The sequence below is a fragment of the Salvelinus sp. IW2-2015 genome, unplaced genomic scaffold (assembly GCF_002910315.2).
Source record: "Salvelinus sp. IW2-2015 unplaced genomic scaffold, ASM291031v2 Un_scaffold451, whole genome shotgun sequence".
Classification (NCBI taxonomy): domain Eukaryota; kingdom Metazoa; phylum Chordata; class Actinopteri; order Salmoniformes; family Salmonidae; genus Salvelinus; species Salvelinus sp. IW2-2015.
In genome coordinates, this window is record NW_019942555.1 from 3975 (window position 1) to 26198 (window position 22224).

General features: G+C 41.4%; 1 protein-coding gene and 1 pseudogene across 1 annotated transcript; both read right to left on the reverse strand.

Moving 5' to 3' along the window:
- Window positions 1-974: 974 nt before the first annotated feature.
- LOC112068333 (suppressor of cytokine signaling 4-like) lies at window positions 975-2523 on the reverse strand. Its single transcript, XM_024135443.2, has one exon. The coding sequence runs from the start codon at window positions 2490-2492 to the stop codon at window positions 1449-1451; it is 1044 nt and encodes a 347-aa protein (XP_023991211.1). The 5' UTR covers window positions 2493-2523; the 3' UTR covers window positions 975-1448.
- Window positions 2524-2815: 292 nt separating this feature from the next.
- Window positions 2816-6977, reverse strand: LOC112068332 (suppressor of cytokine signaling 4-like; annotated as a pseudogene).
- Window positions 6978-22224: the final 15247 nt, after the last annotated feature.

Genomic DNA, 22224 nt, shown 5'->3' on the forward strand with positions numbered 1-22224 from the left:
GCCAGCATCCCGGAGTCGCCTCTTCACTGTTGACGTTGAGACTGGTGTTTTGCTGGTACTATAATGAAGCTGCCAGTTGAAGAATAGCCTTCATTTCTCAGAACAAGATTAGACTGACGAGTTTCAGAAGAAAGTTATTTGTTTCTAGCCATTTTGAGCTTGTAATCGAACCCACAAATGCTGATGCTCCACATACTCAACTAGTCTAAAGAAGGCCAGTTTTATTGCTTCTTTAATCAGAACAACAGTTTTCAGCTGTGCTAACATAATTGCAAAAGTGTTTTCTAATGATCTATTAGCCTTTTAAAATTATAAACTTGGATTAGCTAACACAATGTACCATTGGAACACAGGAGTGATGGTTGCTGATGATGGGCCTCTGTACGCCTATGTAGATATTCCATTAAAAATCAGCTGTTTCCAGCTACAATAGTCATTTACAACATTAAGTGTCTACACTGTATTTCTGATCAATTTGATGTTATTTTAATGGACAAAAAAAAGGCTTTTCTTTCAAAAACAAGGACATTTCTAAGTGACCCCAAACTTTTGAACGGTAATATATATAATTTCTCTTCCACTTTGACATTACAGATTATTTCGGGTAGATCATTGACAAATAAATTAGAATTAAATCCATTTTAATCCCACTTTGTAACACAACAAAATGCAGAAAAAGTCAAGGGGTATGAATACTTTCTGAAGGCACTGTATGTACTTTTCTGGGACTGAAAAAAAACTTGAAATGTTGTGGCAACCAAGACAAACCCACTTGTAATGCATCTGTAAACATACCATTAGTGTGAATAGTGCATTTATATTGCCATCTTGTGGCCTCAGATAAGACTGCAGCCCTCTGCATCCTCTAGTTACGAGAATGAAAATCCCAAAAAGTTCTGTATAAAAACAAGGACTATGTGTTGGAGGGCCATGTAACCACTTTTAAACTGTCCTCACATATTGCATTAAATGAAAATCCCAAAAAGTTCTGTATAAAAACAAGGACTATGTGTTGGAGGGCCATGTAACCACTTTTAAACTGTCCTCACATATTGCATTAAATGTGTAAATGTACATACTAAAAGTGTTTCTGAGTGTTATCGCTCATTTAGTTACTGTAAGAAGGCAATAGAGGAGGCAATGATTATTGTATTGAGACGTTACATTTGTCCAGATGAGATCGTTTTTAAACAAGATGCGCACTTCCTCATAGCTTCTGTAATAATGCAATCATTCACTGTGACATTCATTCAAATCATCTCACTCTCCCCCACCCATTCAAGTCTCTTGTGTGTCCGATTAAACTTTCCCACAAGGAAATWAAAAAGTCTACAAAGCACCCATTGCAGTCAGGATCTTCACAAGTCTCTGAAAACMGATAAATCATTGTCAATATGGAAGAGTAGTAACCCTTGGGACAATAATGATAGTCAGCAATTATAATTGTTCTATACTGCACAAGCCCCATTGCACTTGTAGTGGTACTGTCTAAGATAGTACCTGAGCTGATAGGGCAGTGGAAGGATCTCAATGCCCTGGTACGTAGTGCAGCTACAGATCACYGCYCGGCACAGGTGCTGCAGGGTGAAGGGGAAAGTCCGGGGCAGGGGGAGAGCAAGGAGGGGCTCGAAGAAAAGGCATGTGGCCGGGTCGCTGTAGTGCCGGAGCAGGCCCGTGACACTTGGGTCCCGGTACATGCACGGGTCGCGTCCGTCGAAGCTGAAGCGCTTGCCGTTCTGCTCAATGCGTGCATGGKGGGAGCGGCTGTAGCGGCGGAAGCTGACTGAGAAGAGGAATTCGTCCTGGGCCGAGTCGCGCAGGAGGAAGGTGCCCTCTGGCTGGCCCTCCAGGAGCTCCTCGGCTTCGAAGCGGTCAAGCACGCCCCAGTAACACGGGCTGTTGTTGATCTGGAGGAGGTCCGGGACAAGGATGTAGTCGGTATGGCTGTCACCATGGGCTGCTCCACCTTGTGGACAGGACGGCTCCCAGTCCTCAAGGCTCAGGGGCCTACTTGAGCAGATGCCCTCGCAGGAAAGAGGCGTCGAAGGCGGAGACGAGGACGTGGAAGGGAATTGTTCTTTGCTGGCAGCCTGGGAAGCCTGAGCAGCTTGGGCACTCTCTAGGCCCACAATGGTGCTGGGGTGGATGGCGTGCTTCTTGATCAGGTGCCAGCAGTGGGCCAGCTCAGACTTGGGTGAGAAGGGACACTTGTCTTGCATGAGCTCCGAGACGTGGATCTTGCGCTTGGACCAGAGGAGCACGGAGAAAGCCCCCCTGGAGGCCCCTGTTGGGTGGCCGTGGTGGTGACGGTGGCCGTTGCGGATAGGGWAACACTGACCCACCGCATCCTGGAACTTCTGCCGGAGGGAGCGTCGAGAAAGAGCTTTTCGACAGGGGACGTCCGTGTCGATTTCCCCCAAGACGGTGCAGCTACACTTCCTCTCTCGCCGTTGCCATGGACACGAGGTGGAACGCACCCCCTGCTCATCCATCGGCCCCTCCCCCTCCGGACCCCAAAGGCCGGGGTTGAAACATACTAAAAGTGTTTCTGAGTGTTATCGCTCATTTAGTTACTGTAAGAGGCAATAGAGGAGGCAATGATATTGTATTAGACGTTACATTTGTCCAGATGAGCATGTTTTTAAACAAGATGCGCACTTCCTCAGTAGCCTTCTGTAATAATGCAATCATTCACTGTGACATTCATTCAAATTCATCTCACTCTCCCCCACCCATTCAAGTCTCTTGTGTGTCCGATTAAACTTTCCACAAGGAAATTAAAAAGTCTACAAAGCACCCATTGCAGTCAGGATCTTCACAAGTCTCTGAAAACGGATAAATCATTGTCAATATGGAAGAGTAGTAACCCTTGGACAATAATGATAGTCAGCAATTATAATTGTTCTATACTGCACAAGCCCATTGCACTTGTAGTGGTACTGTCTAAGATAGTACCTGAGCTGATAGGGCAGTGGAAGGACTCAATGCCCTTGTACGTAGTGCAGCTACAGATCCAGCGCGGCACAGGTGCTGCAGGGTGAAGGGGAAAGTCCGGGGCAGGGGAGAGAAGAGAGGGCTCGAAGAAAAGGCATGTGGCCGGGTCGCTGTAGTGCCGGAGCAGGCCCGTGACACTTGGGTCCCGGTACATGCACGGGTCGCGTCCGTCGAAGCTGAAGCGCTTGCCGTTCTGCTCAATGCGTGCATGGAGGGAGCGGCTGTAGCGGCGGAAGCTGACTGAGAAGAGGAATTCGTCCTGGGCCGAGTCGCGCAGAGAAAGTCCCTCTGGCTGGCCCTCCAGGAGCTCCTCGGCTTCGAAGCGGTCAAGCACGCCCCAGTAACACGGTGTTTGTTGATCTGAGGAGGTCCGGGACAAGGATGTAGTCGGTATTGCTGTCACCATGGGCTGCTCCACCTTGTGGACAGGACGGCTCCCAGTCCTCAAGGCTCAGGGCCTACTTGAGCAGATGCCCTCGCAGGAAAGAGGCGTCGAAGGCGGAGACGAGGACGTGGAAGGGAATTGTTCTTTGCTGGCAGCCTGGAAGCCTGAGCAGCTTGGGCACTCTCTAGGCCCACAATGGTGCTGGGTGGATGGCGTGCTTCTTGATCAGGTGCCAGCAGTGGCCAGCTCAGACTGGGTGAGAAGGGACACTTGTCTTGCATGAGCTCCGAGACGTGGATCTTGCGCTTGGACCAGAGGAGCACGGAGAAAGCCCCCCTGGAGCCCCTGTTGGGTGGCCGTGGTGGTGACGGTGGCCGTTGCGGATAGGGAAACACTGACCACCGCATCCTGGAACTTCTGCCGGAGGAGCGTCGAGAAAGAGCTTTTCGACAGGGACGTCCGTGTCGATTTCCCCCAAGACGGTGCAGCTACACTTCCTCTCTCGCCGTTGCCATGGACACGAGGTGGAACGCACCCCCTGCTCATCCATCGGCCCCTCCCCCTCCGGACCCCAAAGGCCGGGGTTGTTCCGGGAACTCCGGGAGCGTTTCTTGCTGCTCCACACGTAGCTGTCTGCACTCCAGCTGCGGATGCCACATTTGGGACGGGTGTCTGAACTCCAGGATTTCTTCTCAGACATGGTCCTCCCTCCTCTTCATACAGCTCTGTGCTACATCAATGGACAGAGATGAACAAGTAAATATTTGGATTAAGTAACGATCACAGATAAATCAATGGGATTGTTATCAACAAAAGCTTTGAAATAAAATTTCAAATAGTACGAGTAGATGGCATATCATGTTAGTTTAGAGAGGCAAAGCTCAGATTCCACACAGGTAGGCTAATACTAATAGGCTAATACTAGGCTCCCACTGGGCACAGATGTAATTTAATCATCTAGTTTTGATTTAATTTTGGTTGAGTTGTCAACAAACGTGAATTCAACACAAAATCAACTAAATATGTCACCTTTTCATTGGATTTAGGTTAAAAGTTGGGTTAAAAGAAGACTAAATTCCCTTATGTTGATGACTTTTTGAAAATCCAATCAGTTTTCCATGTTGATTCAACATCATCACATATAACTTTTTTGTTTAAATGACATGGAAACAAAGTTGATTCAATCAGTTTTTGCCCAGTGGGCTAATACTGTAATGGTGTATTTCCATTGAGAACTTAGCCCAGTGTTTTACCCAAAAAGCTCAGACTTTTCTGTTTCCATCTACACAGGTCCAGAACCTGTGTCTCACTGGGCGATGGCTCCGGATGACCTGCTCTAACTTGGGACCAAGCCCAGGCCACTGGTACTTTTCAGCTTTCATTTACATAGCAATGGCTAACTGTGAACATGGGTTAACAACTTCCATTGTTAGCACCTTCTCACAAAGAACTGTCCTAATAATGCAGAGGTTGTTAAAACCTTGTATCGGACCCTTTTTTTCAATTTTCGCCTAAAATGACATACCCAAATCTCACTGCCTGTAGCTCATGACCTGAAGCAAGGATATGCATATTCAAGATACCATTTGAAAGGAAACACTTTCAAGTTTGTGGAAATGTGAAATTAATGTAGGAGAATATAACACATTAGATCTGGTGAAAGATAATACAAAGAAAAAAACATGCTTTTTCAAAGAAATCTAAAAGTCATAATCTTTGAAATACAAGAGCAAGGCCATTATATCACTTCAGAGTCTAAGCGCAATTTAGATTTTGGCCACTAGATGACAGCAGTGTATGTGCAAAGTTTTAGACTGATCCAATGAACCATTGCATTACTGTTCAAAATGTTGGTACATTTTCAAGTACATAACTATAGAGAACATACACAATATATATGGTAATAAAACATTTAAGTTTACACACTCCCAGGAATGTCATAAATGATGGAAAATGTGCTTCCCTACAGAAAAGACACATCTAGATGGGGGGGGGGGGGGGCCGTGGCGGCAGGTAGAACCCAGAACTCAGTTACAACATTTGAATATAAAAAAATATTTTTATCAAACAAAACTATGCTACATTTTATCTCTGGGACCCCCAGGATGACAAATCAGAGCAAGATTACTGAATGTAGTAAGTACATTATTTACCTTTAGAGGTGAATGTATCAAACCAGTTGGCATGATAACTGGGGTGGCTGGTAGCCTAGTGGTTAGTGTTGGGCTAGTAACCAAAAGGTTGCTAGATCGAATCCCCAAGGTAAAAAAATCTGTCGTTCTGCCCCTGAACAAGGCAGTTAACCCACTGTTCCTAGGCATCATTGTAAATAAGAATTTGTTCTTAACTGACTTGCCTAGTTAAATAAAAATATACGTTTTTTGTTGTTGTGCACTCTCCTCAAACAATAGCATGGTATTTTTTCACTGTAATACTGTAAATTGGAAAGTGCAGTTAGATTAACAAGAATTTAAGCTTTCTGCCCATATAAGACATGTCTATGTCCAGGGAAACATTCTTGTTACTTACAACATCACGCTAATCACTTTGCGCACGTTAGCTCAACCATCCCGTAGAGGTTAAATCTGCTCTTCACAAGTCCTATGTCAGCCCTATCTATATGAAAATACAGTTCCCAAAAAACAACACTAAAGCGTTCATTACCATAATCACTGGTGAGTCATGACAAACTGGTGCTGTAGCCTAATGGAGAAACCCGTTAGTGAACGGTGTTTTTATCGACTTCCTTTATAGTAGGCTGACCTCTGACAAGGAGAGTTCCAGTAAAAAGCCCATATGACTGGTTTATGACAAATGACAACAGAAATAAATGAATTATCTTTATAAACTACTTATACACATTATGACATAATTTATTAACCACTTAATTATATAAAGCCTGTTGTACAGGTCCTATTTATAATGTACAAATGTGTTTTAATGTTAGAAATATATGCGCAAATTGTATAATAATTTACCAACAACCATCTTTAATCCTGGTTTATAAACAGTTTATAAGAAGAGCAGACCCTCAAATAAACCTACTATTGGTATTGTTATAGACTGCTTGCCTTCTCACTAAAACATGTCCAGGCATGTAGGAGGACTGGACAAAGTCAGTGTAATTTCAGAGGCAAGACAATTCATGACGTTTGAGAGTGCCCCACAGAATGATATCCAACCAATTATATAAAAGTACACTTACTATACAGTTCTACAATGTTGCATCCGTACATACCAAAGTATTTTTTTCTGAAAAGAGATATAGACACAAAACAGTAGCCTAATTAAAACCTAATTTAATATATTTTTAAAGAACATTCAATAGCGAGTAGCCCCCCCCCTAATCTTCTAAATTATTTAACTGTTGATTACGTTTGTCTAGAGACTGTCTTACCTTTCAAAATCGTTTTAGAGAGTCAACATAAATGTTTCCAAATTATATTATAATCTCTCCATTTGAGACGAGGAACGAGCGTTCGGTCCTCTGTCCAGAACCCATCTCCAGTGTGTAGACTAGTTCCGCGCTCTTTATAGACAAATCCTCTTGGGATTTGATCGTTTCCTCATTTGTTGGGGATGGATGTGTGAGTGAGAATGCTGCATCCTTTCCTCAGTAGCCTCGCAGGCATGTAATGGCTACAGCGCAGAGCGCAAGGTCTCACAACCAAAAGACTAGGCCTATTGTTTTATTAAAACTATAATGATAGACCTACAGTATATTTCATACCGGACACCTCTAATTATATATTTTTGGGATATAATTTTGCCTAGAATTTTATTCATCTAGCCTATTTATTTCAGCAAACAGAGCCTGTGTGCACAGTGGCGACCCGTCATTCAGGGCAGGTAGGGCAGAGCAAAAAAATAATAATATATATAAATAAATAAATAAAATTGCATGTTATTTTGGCATTAATACGTGTCAGTTTTCAAAAAATGTAAAAAAAAATAATATATATATAATTGAGTTAATAAAACCACATACAACCATGGTCTCTTTTTTGTTTTCTTGAGTAACGGAGCTCCAAAATGCAGGTGTTTCAGCCAGTGCTTTCTGTGGTGGTAGGGCAGGCCAGCAGAAAATAGGAGCATTGCTCTGTGATTGGCTCAGTATTGTGTCACTCATGGGAACATTGCGCAATCGCCTAGCTTCTGTCCTTAAGTAAGGCTAGACATCCAAGAAGGCTCAAGGTCATTGGCCACAGAAATGAAGTCAAATCACGTTATATGTACAGTAGCTCTGATTGGACTGAACATGTCCACGTCTTACTTTCACAATCTTAGCTAGCAATCATCATCGTGAATCAAGTCTACTGGCAAATCCTTTTTAATCTTTGTCAACAAAGAGAAAATATAAATAAAACGTATCGGTGCTCATCGGTCATTGGACATAAACATCACACAACAAGTTGGAAATCGCAAATTCAACAATGAGTTGTTTGAAAGGAATCGGTGACTGTGGCTAACTGCAAGCATTGCAACTGGGAAGTCAGACTGGGAAAATACGTTTTGAATGGTCATCCAACTCGGAATTGTAAATATTTTTCTTTGATGACAAAATTTGCCAACGAAGGACCGCCGCACACAACAAGGTCCAAAAGTCAAAAAATGTCTTATATGCTGCTAAATAAATGATGTAATATGCCAGGGAGATATGGTCAGCCATATCAGCTATGTTTTTTAAAAAGGCAGTAAACGAGGCTGAATGAACTGTTTCGCTGCCAGACATGGCTCCGCTGATAGCCAGGTGTAGCGGTGGTAAGGATTCACTCCATGGTGCTGGAATGAAAGCTCTGCTGTTGGGATAGCTTTATGTAGGCTCTAAATGTTTGTGGGCACCGCTTGTTGCCGTTATAGTGCAATTCATGTTTTGTTTAGGGCCTCCCGAGTGGCGCAGTGGTCTAAGGCACTGCATCGCAGTGCTAGCTGTGCCACTAGAGATTCTGGGTTCGTGACCGCGAGACCCATGGGGCGGCGCACAAGTGGCCCAGTGTCGTTCGGGTTAGGGAAGGGTTTGGCCAGGGATGACCTTGTCCCATTGCACACTAGCGACTCCTGTAGTGGGCCGGGCGCAGTGCATGCTGACACGGTAGCCAGGTGTACGGTAAAGTGAGCATTGTGTCAAGACGCAGTGCGGCTTGGTTGGGTTGTGTTTCGGAGGACGCACATCACTCGACCTTCGCCTCTCCCAAGTCCGTACTGGAGTTGCAGCGATGAGACAAGACTGTAACTACCAATTGGATTCCACAAAATTGGGGAGAAAAAAATACAATTCATGTTTAGTGTTGTGTACTGGCTTTGCTGGGATGCATCTAAAAAACATTTGGGGGGGGGTTGCCCCACCAATATTTACGTGCTAAAACATAAATACATTTGCTCAATGAGCACTTATTGCCTCAAATACATTGTTACATTGTTGTTGGTTCTCAAGCTAGCGAATTCTAGCCATATCAGCATTGACATGAAATCAGTCAAAACACCTCCAAACAAGACATGGTATCAAAAACAAGATGAAACGAGCTGAAACGAGTCATTTAGCCTACGATTCCCCACATAGCAGTTTCTTGTCATTATTTCTTGCTAGCAATCTGGTCATCCAGAATCACAACAACACGCTGACTTCTGCCCCATGGAAGCGCGCACATCGTTTTCGTGACATTGTCAGCTCCCCATCTATTATGCCATTTAATATATTTAAAGGTGCAATCTGGGATCTGGGAATCTGTTCAATGGTCATGATGACACCCATTGAAACTTGAAGAATATAACTTATAAATGCCTCATGAGCTTATCACAACTGTCTCTTATCCTATTATAACCCAAAATATAAGGCTTACTTAACCTACTCCATTGTTTATAGGCCTATTTGTGTGGTCATCAGTAAAAACAATGTAAGTATTATTGTCTTTACATTGACTGTCATCCCTTGTGTCCATATAGACTAGCTGTGTCTATGAATGTGATATTGGTTTAATTTATCCATCCCCGCCTCTGCTTTATTGCAATAATTGTACCTTTAAAGAAATAACTGTAGCCTATATTATTATTGTTCTGAATGCCACCTGATGGTAGGCCTCCCCACACATTAACAACCTCCTAAATATAATTAGGTGACAATAATAGCCTCTGTCTGTTAATCCATTCAACCTTGTTAGAGAGGAAATGGCCTGGCTTTTAGATCGCATCGAGCACATGATTTATTGATTGGATAATCAATATGAGTCTTCCGACAGGTTTGTCTGCTTCCAGGGTCTCTTCAAGTTGCTCCAAGTAAAAACACAGGTTATTTTGACTGTGATTCTACACATACATGGGTTCAAATACTATTTGAAAACATTATAAATACTTTGATTGAATTTACCTCTTGCAATGGAACCAATAGAAGAGTCCCAAAACTGTCCATCTGGCACTGCAGGAAGGCTATGTATTCCATATGCCATTCCCAGTTTCCCCAATGATTGTCTCTAGAAAACCTGTGGTATCAGATATCAAAAGAAGCATTTGAAGGCTGGATTTAAAGGGACTAATCACTTTTAGGCAAGTCAGTTAAGAACAAATTCTTATTTACGATGACAGCCTACCGGGGAACAGTGGGTTAACTGCCTTATTCAGGGGCAGAACAACAGATTTTTACCTTGTCAGCTCGGAGATTCGATCTAGCAACGTTTCGGTTACTGGCCCAACGCTCTAACCACTAGGCTACCTGCCACCCAATAACTAAGGGTGCGTTTGTAAATTCATTCTGGAGTGTCAGAGAGAGCTCAGCTCTCGTAAATTCAGAGCGTTGTGAGATTGTCGTTGTAAATTCAGAGCATTTCGCTCTCGAAGTGTTCAGAGCGCACACTGGACGCTCTGGCCAAGGACTTGGGTTGATCCGAGCATCCTGAGTGTTCTGACCTCACAACGGCAGTCAACCATTTGATTGGCAGGTAGCCTAGTGGTTAGAGTGTTGAGCCAGTAACCAAAAGGTTGCTAAATCAAATCCCTGAGCTGACAAAATTAAAAATTGTTGTTCTGCCTCTGAACAAGGCAATTAACCCACTGTTCCTAGGCTGTCATTGTAAATATGAATTTGTTCCTAGTTAAATGATAAAAGCTACTTCTAGACATAAATGATAGGACACTTCTGACCATATTGCTGGTTAGGCTGTTTATGTTATCCAGAGCGCTGGTGACTAACTGTGCTGCTGGCAACACTTTAAATACACTTCTTTGCCAATGTTTACTGACACCTGCCATATTCAACGGGTGTTGAGCGTTCATAAATTCATCAGTTATTCTGTGCTCTGAAATTGGAATAGATCGCCAGAGTGAATTTACGAATGCACCCTAAGTGCCCCTCCTTTGTTGTCATTAATGAGCTGATGTCATGTCCATGTTTAACAGGTCTTGCCTATTAAGCAGACGATGACATCTTGACTGTATGTATTATTCATTTAAGTGAAACCATTACATTTATCCAAAATACTCAATATTCCAATGAGACCTAATTGGATTTAGCGTGTGTGTGTCCGTGTGTGTGAGAGAGATAAAGAAAATCAGTCAGTCTATAAAACTTCAGGTAATTTAGCGACACTACTACTCCTATGAAACAGCAATTTAATATTTGATGAGTGTCACCATAAAGTCCAAATAGTGTAATAAATCTCTTCATGTAGTACAAAATGTTCAATTAATTAGGCACTGGGGCATAGGCTTTATCGACCACCAACAGAGCAAATGAGTAATCGAACCAGTTAGTAGTTGGTTCCTGAGTCAAATGATTTGTGTGATGATTAATGAATTACTAGGATGACTCCTCTCCTTCCCTCTTGTGTCCCCCTTATATGGCTAGAACACACTCGTCCCTTTTGTCCCATTTCAGGAAGTCTATTGAATATGATTCTATTCCCCGGTAGTCTTTTCACAGCAGTTGGTTCAATAAATAGAATGTCTGGCTTTTGTCAAGTTAAAGGTAGGCCTTCATGGCATTCTAGCATTCAATAGCATTCACAGCGACACCAGAGACTTGCACACTCTTTACCTCACTCAAACACAAATTACCGCACTCATACAACCTTAAAGAGAATTCCGCCACTTTTCAACCTCCTATTCGTTAACTCCAGCACCAAACCAGTGTTTAGGTATGTGAAAACAGCGTGTATGTGGTTAAAAAGATAAGGTCCTAAAAAAGGCTTCTCTGTGACATCACAGGGTAAGATAAAAAATTAGAAAAACAGTGATTTTCAAATCCTGTAATGAGTTTCTAGTTGCTCCCCATGTCACTGCAAATCTAATAGTTTTTGAAAATCACTGTTTTTAAAATGTTTTAACTTTTGATGTCATCTGATATAACCTTTTAACTTTATATTGTTTTCACATACAGTATGGTAGACATTGGTATTATGATGAAGATAATGAAAATGAGGTTAAAATGTTTTTATTATAAAAAAAAAATGTACATCTAAATATTGCCCCCAGTGTTGATCAAAGCTCAGAACGCTTAGGCTATATTCTTGATCGGACAGTTCTAATCGTACCTGCCTCTTTGCGAACGAGTGGAATCATAAACATTCTCCCGGATTTGCCTTTTTAGCAGCACATTTACAACTCTCTCAAACGGCTAACTCTGCTCTCTCGCGGCACAGGCCGAGGGCCTGAGACGTGAAATTAACTACCCCAGCTCGCAGTCGGCTCACGTAGGCAACAAGAGACGATGCTGACAAGCTGCAATGCATGCAGGAGAAAGAAGAGGAGACAGCAAAAGAGAGGTTAGGACAGTGGCTCCCAAACTTGGGGTTGGGGCCCTATGTGGGGTCCACAAAGAAAATCTGTTCTCATCTAATCAGACAAGTTAGGAACTTTAAAAAATAAGATATGTTTCAATATGAACATCTCAACATGCCCCATCTTCCTTATAGGCCTACATTAAAATGCAACCAAAATGCAAACAATACAGTTCATTTTGTTGCTGATGTGAATCATTTGTATAACATTACAATTAGATACTGAGTGTACAAAATATTTTCTAATATTGAGTTGCACCCCCCCTAAAGAAAAATCACATACGCAATCCATGTCTCAATTGTCTCAAGGCTGAAAAACCTTCTTTAACCTGTCTCCTCCCCTTCATCTAGACTGATTGAAGTTGATTTAACAAGTGACATCAATAAGGGATCATAGCGTTCATCTGGATTTACCCAGATGTCTATGTCATGGAAAGAGCAGGTGTTCATAATGTGTTATACACTCAGTGTATAGTTAATAGGCTATGTGTTTGTAGCTCGAACTGAGGTGAATGAACCTCAGTTTGCTTGTTTTTGCTGTTCGCCAAATAATGGGGGGGGGGGGGGGGGGCTTCTGGACCTCACTAATATAAGAGACAGGGTTAAGGCCCTGCCCCCACTGACGGAAAGGCTTTTAGTCGCCTGTATTGACTTCCATCAATAGAAACCGGTCAATAGTGTGTGTGGGGGGTACGGCACTACCGGTGTTGCATGCGTGAACCACACACTACTTGAAATGTAATTTCACTTCATCCTCACTCACTCACTCACACACACACACACACACACACACACACACACACACACACACACACACACACACACACACACACACACACACACACACACACACACACACACACACACACACACACACACACACACACACACACACACACACATGCATGCGCGTGCACACACACGCATACACAGACACACAAGCCCTGTCAAGGTGAAAGTTGGTAGAGAACACAACACAAAGGGAGTATCAGGTAGAGCGGGAAGACCCTGTGAAATAAACAGGAAGCATAGAACATAATAGAACGAGATAAAATGACCTTATGTCACCGTTAAGGAATTCGAGAATGTCTCTCTCTCTGTTCTTAATACACTGTCTGTGTCACAATTCTTCGGCAGTCTCAATAGGTCTGCCATGTCTCATGAAAATAAAATAAAAACATGAAAAATGCTGAGTTAAGGATTCAATCTGTTACCCTGAAGTGTTACGGATTCCGCAATAGAAATGTGAAGGTAATTTCAGATTGAGCCGACATATTCAGTGTTTACCGTTAATGCAGTCTCCGCTAAAGTGGGAACATTACCTTTAAATTTCAGTCACGCTGTAAAGCTGAACATTCGCAATGCAGATTGAATAGAGACCTGAAAGTAATTTTATCAAAATGTTTGGCTTGATTCTAGTACACGGACCGGAGACCATGAGGACATTAACTACAATTGAAGTCAGAAGTTTACATACACTTAGCTTGGAGTCATTAAAACTCGTTTTTCAACCACTCCACAAACTTCTTGTTAACAAACTATAGTTTTGGCAAGTCGGTTAGGACATCTACTTTGTGCATGACACAAGTAATTTTTCCAACAATTGTTTACAGACAGATTATTTCACTTATAATTCACTGTATCACAATTCCAGTGGGTCAGAAGTTTACAAACACTAAGTTGACTGTGCCTTTAAAAAGCTTGGAAAATTCCAGAAAATGATGTAATGACTTTAGAAGCTTCTGATAGGCTAATTGACATCATTTAAGTCAATAGGATGTGTACCTGTGGATGTATTTCAAGGTCTACCTTCAAACTCAGTGCCTCTTTGCTTGACATCATGGGAAAATCAAAAGAAATCAGTCAAGACCTCAGAAAATAAATTGTCGACCTCCACAAGTCTGGCTCATACTTGGGAGCAATTTCCAAACGCCTGAAGGTACCACGTTCATCTGTACAAACAATAGTATGCAAGTATAAACACCATGGGACCATGCAGCCGTCATACTGCTCAGGAAGGAGACGCGTTCTGTCTCCTAGAGATGATCGTATTTTGTTGCGAAAAGTGCAAATCAATCCCAGAACAACAGCAAAGCACCCTGTGAAGATGCTGGAGGAAACAGGTACAAAAGTATCTATATCTGTCATGACTTCCGCCAAAGTCGGTTCCTCTCCTTGTTCGGGCGGTGTTCGGTGTTCGGCGGTCGACGTCACCGGTCTTCTAGCCATCGCCGATCCACCTTTCATTTTCCATTTGTTTTGTCTTGTTTTCCCACACACCTGGTTTACATTCCCTCATTACTTGTCGTGTATATAACCCTTTGTTCCCCCCATGTCTGTGTGTGAAATTGTTTATTGTCAGGTTGGTACGCTTCCGGCTGGTGTACGCCGGGTTTTGTTTGGTACCCGTGCTTTGTGGCAGCCGGTACTTTGTACTTGGTTGTGTGTACCTTGTGCCGCCTCACTTGTTCTTTGGGCATTTGTTTTTTTGTGACACGATTGCGTCCTGTTTTAATAATTGCCTGAGTAAAGTGCTTTGTCCACTTATCTCTGCGCCTGACTTCCATGCACCAGCTACACCCATCCTCTGACAATAATGAGTCCAATATCGACATAACCTGAAAGGCCGCTCAGCAAGGAAGAAGCCACATCTCCAAAACCGCCATAAAAAAAACAGACTACGGTTTGCAACTGCACATGAGGACAAAGATCATACTTTTTGGAAAAATGTCCTCTGGTCTGATAAAACAAAAATAGAACTGTTTGGCGATAATGGCCATCATTATGTTAGGAGGAAAAAGGGGGAGGCTTGCAAGCCGAAGAACACCATCTCAACCGTGAAGCACGGGGGTGGCAGCATCATCATAAAATAGATGGCATCATGAGGAAGGAAAATGATGTGGATATATTGAAGCAACATCTCAAGACATCAGTCAGGAAGGTAAAGCTTGGTAGCAAATGGGTCTTCCAAATGGACAATGACCCCAAGCATACTTTGTGGCAAAATGGCTTAACGACAACAAAGTCAAGGTATTGGAGTGGCCATCACAAAGCTCTGACCTCAATCCTATAGAAAATTTGTGGGCAGAACTGAAAAAGCGTGTGAGCGCAAGGAAGCCTACAAACCTGACTCAGTTATACCAGCTCTGTCAGGAGGAATGGGCCAACATTCACCCAACTTATTGTGGGAAGCTTGTGGAAGGCTACCCAAAATGTTTGACCCAAGTTAAACAATTTAAAGGCAAATGCTACCAAATACTAATTGAGTGTATGTAAACTTCTGACCCACTGAGAATGTGATGAAAGAAATGAAAGCTGAAATAAATCATTCTCTCCACATTTCATTCTTAAAATAAAGTGGTGATCCTAACTGACCTAAGACAGGGCATTTTTACTACGATTAAATGTCAGGAATTGTGAAAAACTGAGTTTAAATGTATTTGGCTATGGTGTATGTAAACTTCCGACTTCAACTGTATATTTAATTTACAGCATTAAAGGGGCAATCTGTGATTGGTACATCCATTTTTGGACTTTTGAATCAATGATATATAGCGATTGATTCTTGAAGAATATAACTTATAAATGACTCATGAATTTAGCTCAACCGTTTTGTTGTTTGGATCCCAGATTGTCCCCAAAAAGGTGCTTGATATACCTAAACATTTGTGCAAAGTGCACCATTTCCTGGATACATAAAACAATAACAAAACTGAATAGTTAAATTATGTATCCACTTTTCACAACCTATTGAGTGCAAGTCAACATATGTGTTATTGCAATTTGCCAGGCTTGTATAGCACAGCCTGTATCTACTCACCAGGGTACAATAGCTTCGCCCAGGATGTGTGTGGAAAGTGGAAACCCAGTATGCCCATTAATATGCCCATTAAGCAGGCACAGTTTATCATGGCAGCACAGCACAGGGACCGGACCAGGGGCGGAGGGGCTCAAATATGCCCCATATTACAGTGGCTTCGATCTGAGTCTGATGAACAGCACAAATAACAATGGCCTCTATAAATAATTGATGCGCCTGTGTAGATGAATCGGGGGGGGGACAATATAAGGGGTTCATACAAGTCTTACAATTCATTTTAACCAGTAGGCTTTAAGTAAAGTGTCGCAGAATCAGGGATCTGTCTATTTTAACCAGAGTATGTAACGTCCATTCCGAATTCACATACACTACTATTATCAATACTACTCTGTGTGGGAGATGTTATCACTGAGCATTCGGTAATGGGCAGAAGGATGGAAAGAAGGACAGAAAGGAAGGCAGCAGTAGGGGATAGTCAGTGTGTTGCCTTGCTTTGTGAATTATACAGAGAGTTAAATTGAATCATAGAGGAAGTCTGGCTCCATTGATCTTCACTCTTCTGCTCAGCTCTCTCTCTCTCTCTGCCTCTCTCTTTGCTCAGTCTCTCTCTCTTTCCGTCAATTGATCTGTATCAGATTGCACGCCAAATTGCAGCAACTGCTGCGGCAACCAAGATGCTTTGGACAGTGTCACGGCATCAATGGTCAGACTGACATGATGCACTGTTAGTCGTTAGGAGTCAATGCTATGGTTAGGATAACTGTGCTTGACGATGAGTCATTGAGCATTGTCTTGCCTTTTAATAGGCATAGTGTCCCAAACTTGTTCTTCTCCGAGACTAGTTGTCGAGTGGATGGTGTCATTAGGGAATTCCTCACTCTTACTTTGCACTTCCCTTCACTTGCTTTGCAGTTCACCTGTTTATTGTGCAGCTAAGAATGTGACAACATTCCAAGGGCAAACACTAACACACAAACAGGATGTTGTTATTTCCTTTGATTCCTAGAATGCATTTCCTGGAATTCAATGGGCCTGTGTTTAAACTGAGGAAATGTTTTCCTTTGATTGGCTTCAATGTCTCAGCTGAATGTATCGGACAACACATGGAGTGTCCTGCTTGCTTGCACAAAGGAGAACCACAATGGACTGTGTAACAGTCTGCCATTTGCGTACTATCCTTGATGATTTGGAACTTCTGTAAGATCATACTGTATGTCAGGAGTGAGAGAGACCTGGTTTAAAAAATATCCTAGTATTTGTTTTGTTTCTAAATACTAAGCATCTGATTGAGCATGCCTGGAGTGCCAGATTAAACGGATTCACAATTTTGGAACTATTCCATTGGTAATATTGTGCCTTGCATGTTCAATCAAGCGTAACTTACAGATGTAGGATCTTCATTTCATCACTCTTTTGTTGATGAACATTTTCCTGCCCAGCAGGAAATGCTAACTTATAGTATATTCAAGGTTTAAGAAGGCTTCTAAATATTGTAATTTCCACCAGACCTGGGTGGAAAATAGTTGTATTTTGTTGTGTATTTCAAAATACCAACTTTTCAAATACTCAAGGTAGTTGAATATACTTTATATAGAGTTTCAATTAAAAGAAAACTATTTTATTTATATTAAGATAGAGGTCTCAGAAAAACAAGTTGGAGATTTGCAGAGTCAACAGTCTTCCCTATATCATTTATATACAGTGTAAAAAGGATCGGACACACTGTTCTGTCAAAGGTCGTTTTGAAACCAATCCAATGCATCAACACTTAAATCAACCTTTTTAGTCTATACAACAGCAGGGCATGTCAACAGTGTCGAAGGCCTTCGATAAGTCAATAAAAACACAGTGATTTTTAACAAATCTTACTTTTCAATGTTAGTCAGAAAGGATCTTGTTCAAAGCACTTTTTTTTATCAGTGCTGGATTATGGTGATATTGTCTATATGCAGGCCTCAGCAAGTACCTTAACTCAGGACACAGTGTATCATGGTGTTTTAAGATTTATTACAAATGCTAGATCACTCACCCATCACTGTAATTTGTATACTATGGTGCAATGGACCTCTCTCTCCACTAGGAGGCTAAAGCACTGGAACACTTTTCGTGTACAAAGGGACAACTCCCTTTGTATCTCTGTTCTTTACTGACCAGATCAGACACTCAATACAGTCTTTGTTCACAGTCGCTGCTGTCCTTGTCTGTTCCTAAGGCTAGAGCTGAGAAGGGGAAACAATATTTTTCCCATAATGCCCCTTCATCCTGGAACATGCTTCAAAAGTTAGTGGAGTTAGCGTCCTTGCCTGTTTTTAAGACTCTGATCGACAACACTGTTTGTGATAACTGCAGTTGTTTCTAATCTTCAATTGTATCTGTAACTTGTGACACATTGTCTTTTGTGTGTATTTTGTATTTTTTCTGTAATATTTTATGGACACGCTGCTATTTCCCTGTTTTGCCTTCATGCCAGGTCGCCCTCGCAAAATAGGTTTTTAACCTCAATGGGTTTTACCTGGTTAAATAAAGGTTCAATAAAAAAGATATAAAAAATACTTATGCTAAAATGTTAAACATTTTACTGAGCTATTTACTTTATGTTTATGTTATTTCTTATGTTGCATTGCCGAGAAGGAACCTGCACGTAAGCATTTCGTTGGACAGTGTATATACCATGTGTATCCTTTACATGAGACTAATACAAGTTTCAACTTGAGCTTTCTGTAGGTATATCTTTTTTTTTCTTCTACAATTTTTTCTTCTCAACCAGCCATTGTGAGGCATAGGCCTATAGGCCTAAACTTTAATATTTTTATTGTATGACATTACATTTACTGTTGGATGAATGCATGGCTACTAGCAGTGGTTAGTTTATTTCTAATTAGCCTAGTAAATGCTCATAAAACATTTTAAATTCTGGAGTCCTATTTTGACAGTAAAATAAAGCAACCATAGTCCTATTGTGAACTCAAAATGCATGACCATCACTGAATAAGGTTGCAAAAAACATCTTGAGTCATGCATTCCTGCTCGGATGTGTTAGATGAAACAACTTTTTTCTTGAGTACCTCAGTAGTCTATGAATTACACTTCTTAATAAAGCACTATGAATTACCTTATAAGATGATTACTCATGATTTGGGTTGGTGCCACCAACTCTAAAAGTTAGTGGCACTAGTGACACCTTGGGAAAATATTAGTCTGGAGCCCAGTAATAGTAATTAACACTTTAGGGTAGGTGTTGATTCATGGGAACACATGACAGGCCCTAATTTGCAATATAGCTTAAATTGTTAGCTTGGCTTTTATAACGTATAGGGCTTAAAGCTATAATTGTCAACCCCTGACCTGAGATATCTGTTTTCTTTATATGTTGGTTAGGTCAGGGTGTGACTAGGATGGGTACGCTAGTTTTTTGTATTGTCTAGGGGTTTTGTATTGTCTAGGGGTTTTGTAGGTCTAGGTGATTTGTATGTTTATGGTGGCCTGATATGGTTCCCAATCAGAGGCAGCTGTTTATCGTTGTCTCTGATTGGGGATCATATTTAGGTAGCCATTTCCCTTTGGTGTTTGTGGGATGTTATTCTATGTTTAGTTGCCTGTCTGCACTATTCATATAGCGTCACGTTTTCGTTTGTTTTGTTGTTTTGTTAGTTTGTTCAGTGTTCTTTCTTTAAATGAAGAAGAATGTACGCATACCACGCTGCACCTTGGTCCGATCTTTATGACGATTGTGACAATAATACGTAACTTTTTGTGGGACCTGACCAAATTCACATCGAAATGTGAATTATAGATCTGTCACTGTCATTCTCATTGAAAGTAAGTCTAAGAAGCAGTAGATATGTTCTATGTGCACACTTTCTATACTTCTCACTCTTAAATTTTGTTTTTGCGTCTTTTACTTTCGGTTTTGTACACCAGCTTCAAGCTACTGAAAATACAATATATTTCACAATGGTTTAGATGGTACAATGATTCTCTACACAATGACTGCTTGTTTTGTCAAATAAACTGAAATCAGGCGAACTATTAGAATTTTAGCAACCAGAAGATGGCGGAGCAATTTCTGAATATTGCACCTTTAAGCAGACAGGCAGACAGCCATAAAGAGAACAAAAGAAGCACAGAGTGACATCAGAGAAGATGCTGAGACAGATAAGACAGATAAGACAGGCACAGTTATTGTGGTGAGTTGTATCTCCAGTGTGTTTTTACATATTGTAATTGTTTTAAACACGAGCTGGTTAATTAAGTAACCTTTTACTGCAGTGGGCTAAATCAAGGTCACACAGAGTGATTCTTGGTAGTCTTAAACAAATCTACTTTGAAACAAAAGTATACACCTCACACACATGGTTATTGTCCCCTCCCAAAAAAAGACACCTGCACCATGTCAGATATAGAGTTGAAATGCATTCCATTTTGAGTTTTCATCCCCATATTACACATTATATACATCACAGTAGGGTCAGGATGTAGTGTCTATGTGTGGGGATGGGTTGGAGGTTGGCGGCCAGCCAGGGTGGTGGTGGTGGGGATGGTGCAGGGTGGGGGGGTGTAAGTTGGAGGCACAGGCAGTTATGTGGGCTAAAAGGCCAAGGATGAATTCTTGCCACAGTCCGCCCCTGATTCTATTTCTATGGAATAAACCATCAGATTCTATGTTTAGCAGAGATCTTCTGTGTATGTACTTATTTATACATCTGGACAAATTATAATTGGTTAACTGGTTTGACTTGATTATGTCAACCTGGGGCAATGGATATTCAGGAGCATGGACATTTACAAAATGTTAAAATAGAAATGTATTGTGTAGATCCAATATGGCTGTCAAATATATTGAAATAGTATAGGAGGTTGTGTATGCTATTAATTATATTGCTATCATCAACATGCAGTTCCAGATACAGCCCTTCCAATAGTTTAGGTAACCAATCCAATAGTTTTGAAAAGTATTCACTTTCTGAGATCTGTATTCCAATAGTTGTAGTCACCTCCAAAGTAACTATTTGTTCCCCCGGAAAAATAGTTACTTCCCAAAGATCATAAATTAAAACTATTGTTATCCCAGGTCTGATTTCCACTTAAAAATGTCAGACTTGATTTGCAATAACAAAAAATGTATCAACCCCTAAAATAATTATCTATTAATGACAGTATAATCCACATAATAATTGATATTTCCTGTTGCTGCCGGATGATTTTCCTGCTGTTGCAAACTGGATCAAATTAAGATCCGACATCTAAGTATTTGAAAGCGAACAAGCCCTTTTTGAACCAAGGTCTGGTAGAAAATGTGTATATATGTTACATTTTAACTTGTTGAAGTAAACTAGCAACACTCCCTGCTACACCTCCAGGCCCCATCAATTGGGATCAGCCTGGATGACTCACTACTCTCCCATTCCAGCATATGGCCATAGCCATTAATACACAGACAGACTATCTCTCCTCAATATGTATCTCCCACTCAATGCACTGATCCGTCGTGCTGGAATCATGTAAACCAGTGTATCAGTTTTCCGCCCCCCATTTCCTGCAAGCTCCATTCAATACTAAGCTCTCCCTCTCCAATGTGTCGCTGGCTAACACATTAAAGACTGGGGTTGTTCTTCACCAGTAACTGGAGATGGCTGAAGGTGGCTGGAGCATCATTGTCCAGTGGCCCTTGTCTTGTACATATTGTACATTCATGTGTGTTACTAGAGTGTCTGCAGTTGTACAGTATAGATACTACTGTCTAGGGGCAATGGCCTATAAGCTAGATGGAAACTGTTATCAGAGTACCGTGACAGTTCATTTCTGAATATTTGTTGATTTGTTGTCTGAACTTATGTAATTGTGTCTTCTGGGTGTGTTTTATTGCCTTGGTCAGGTCGTTATTGAGAATTTGTTCTCAACTGACCACATGCTTTCCAGAAAGGTATTGTTTGGCCACAGGATTTTGGGGATTTCTTGCACTGAAATGCATCACAGGAGGGCATCCTTAGATTGGTATGTTAGTGGTAGCACTCAGACTTACAGTCAAAATGACTGTTAAATGGAAATATTACTGTAATAACACATGAATGACTGTTGCTTTGGGATTGATTAAAACAAACACCTCCAAGTTGTTATTGATAATGTTACCAAAACTACCGCAATTGATACATTATTTCCTAGCAAATATACCAGTGGAATCATTACTGCAATATTTAAGTGCCAATCTGTTGAGTTCCGAATACAACAATCAACATGTCACTGAATACAGTTTAACT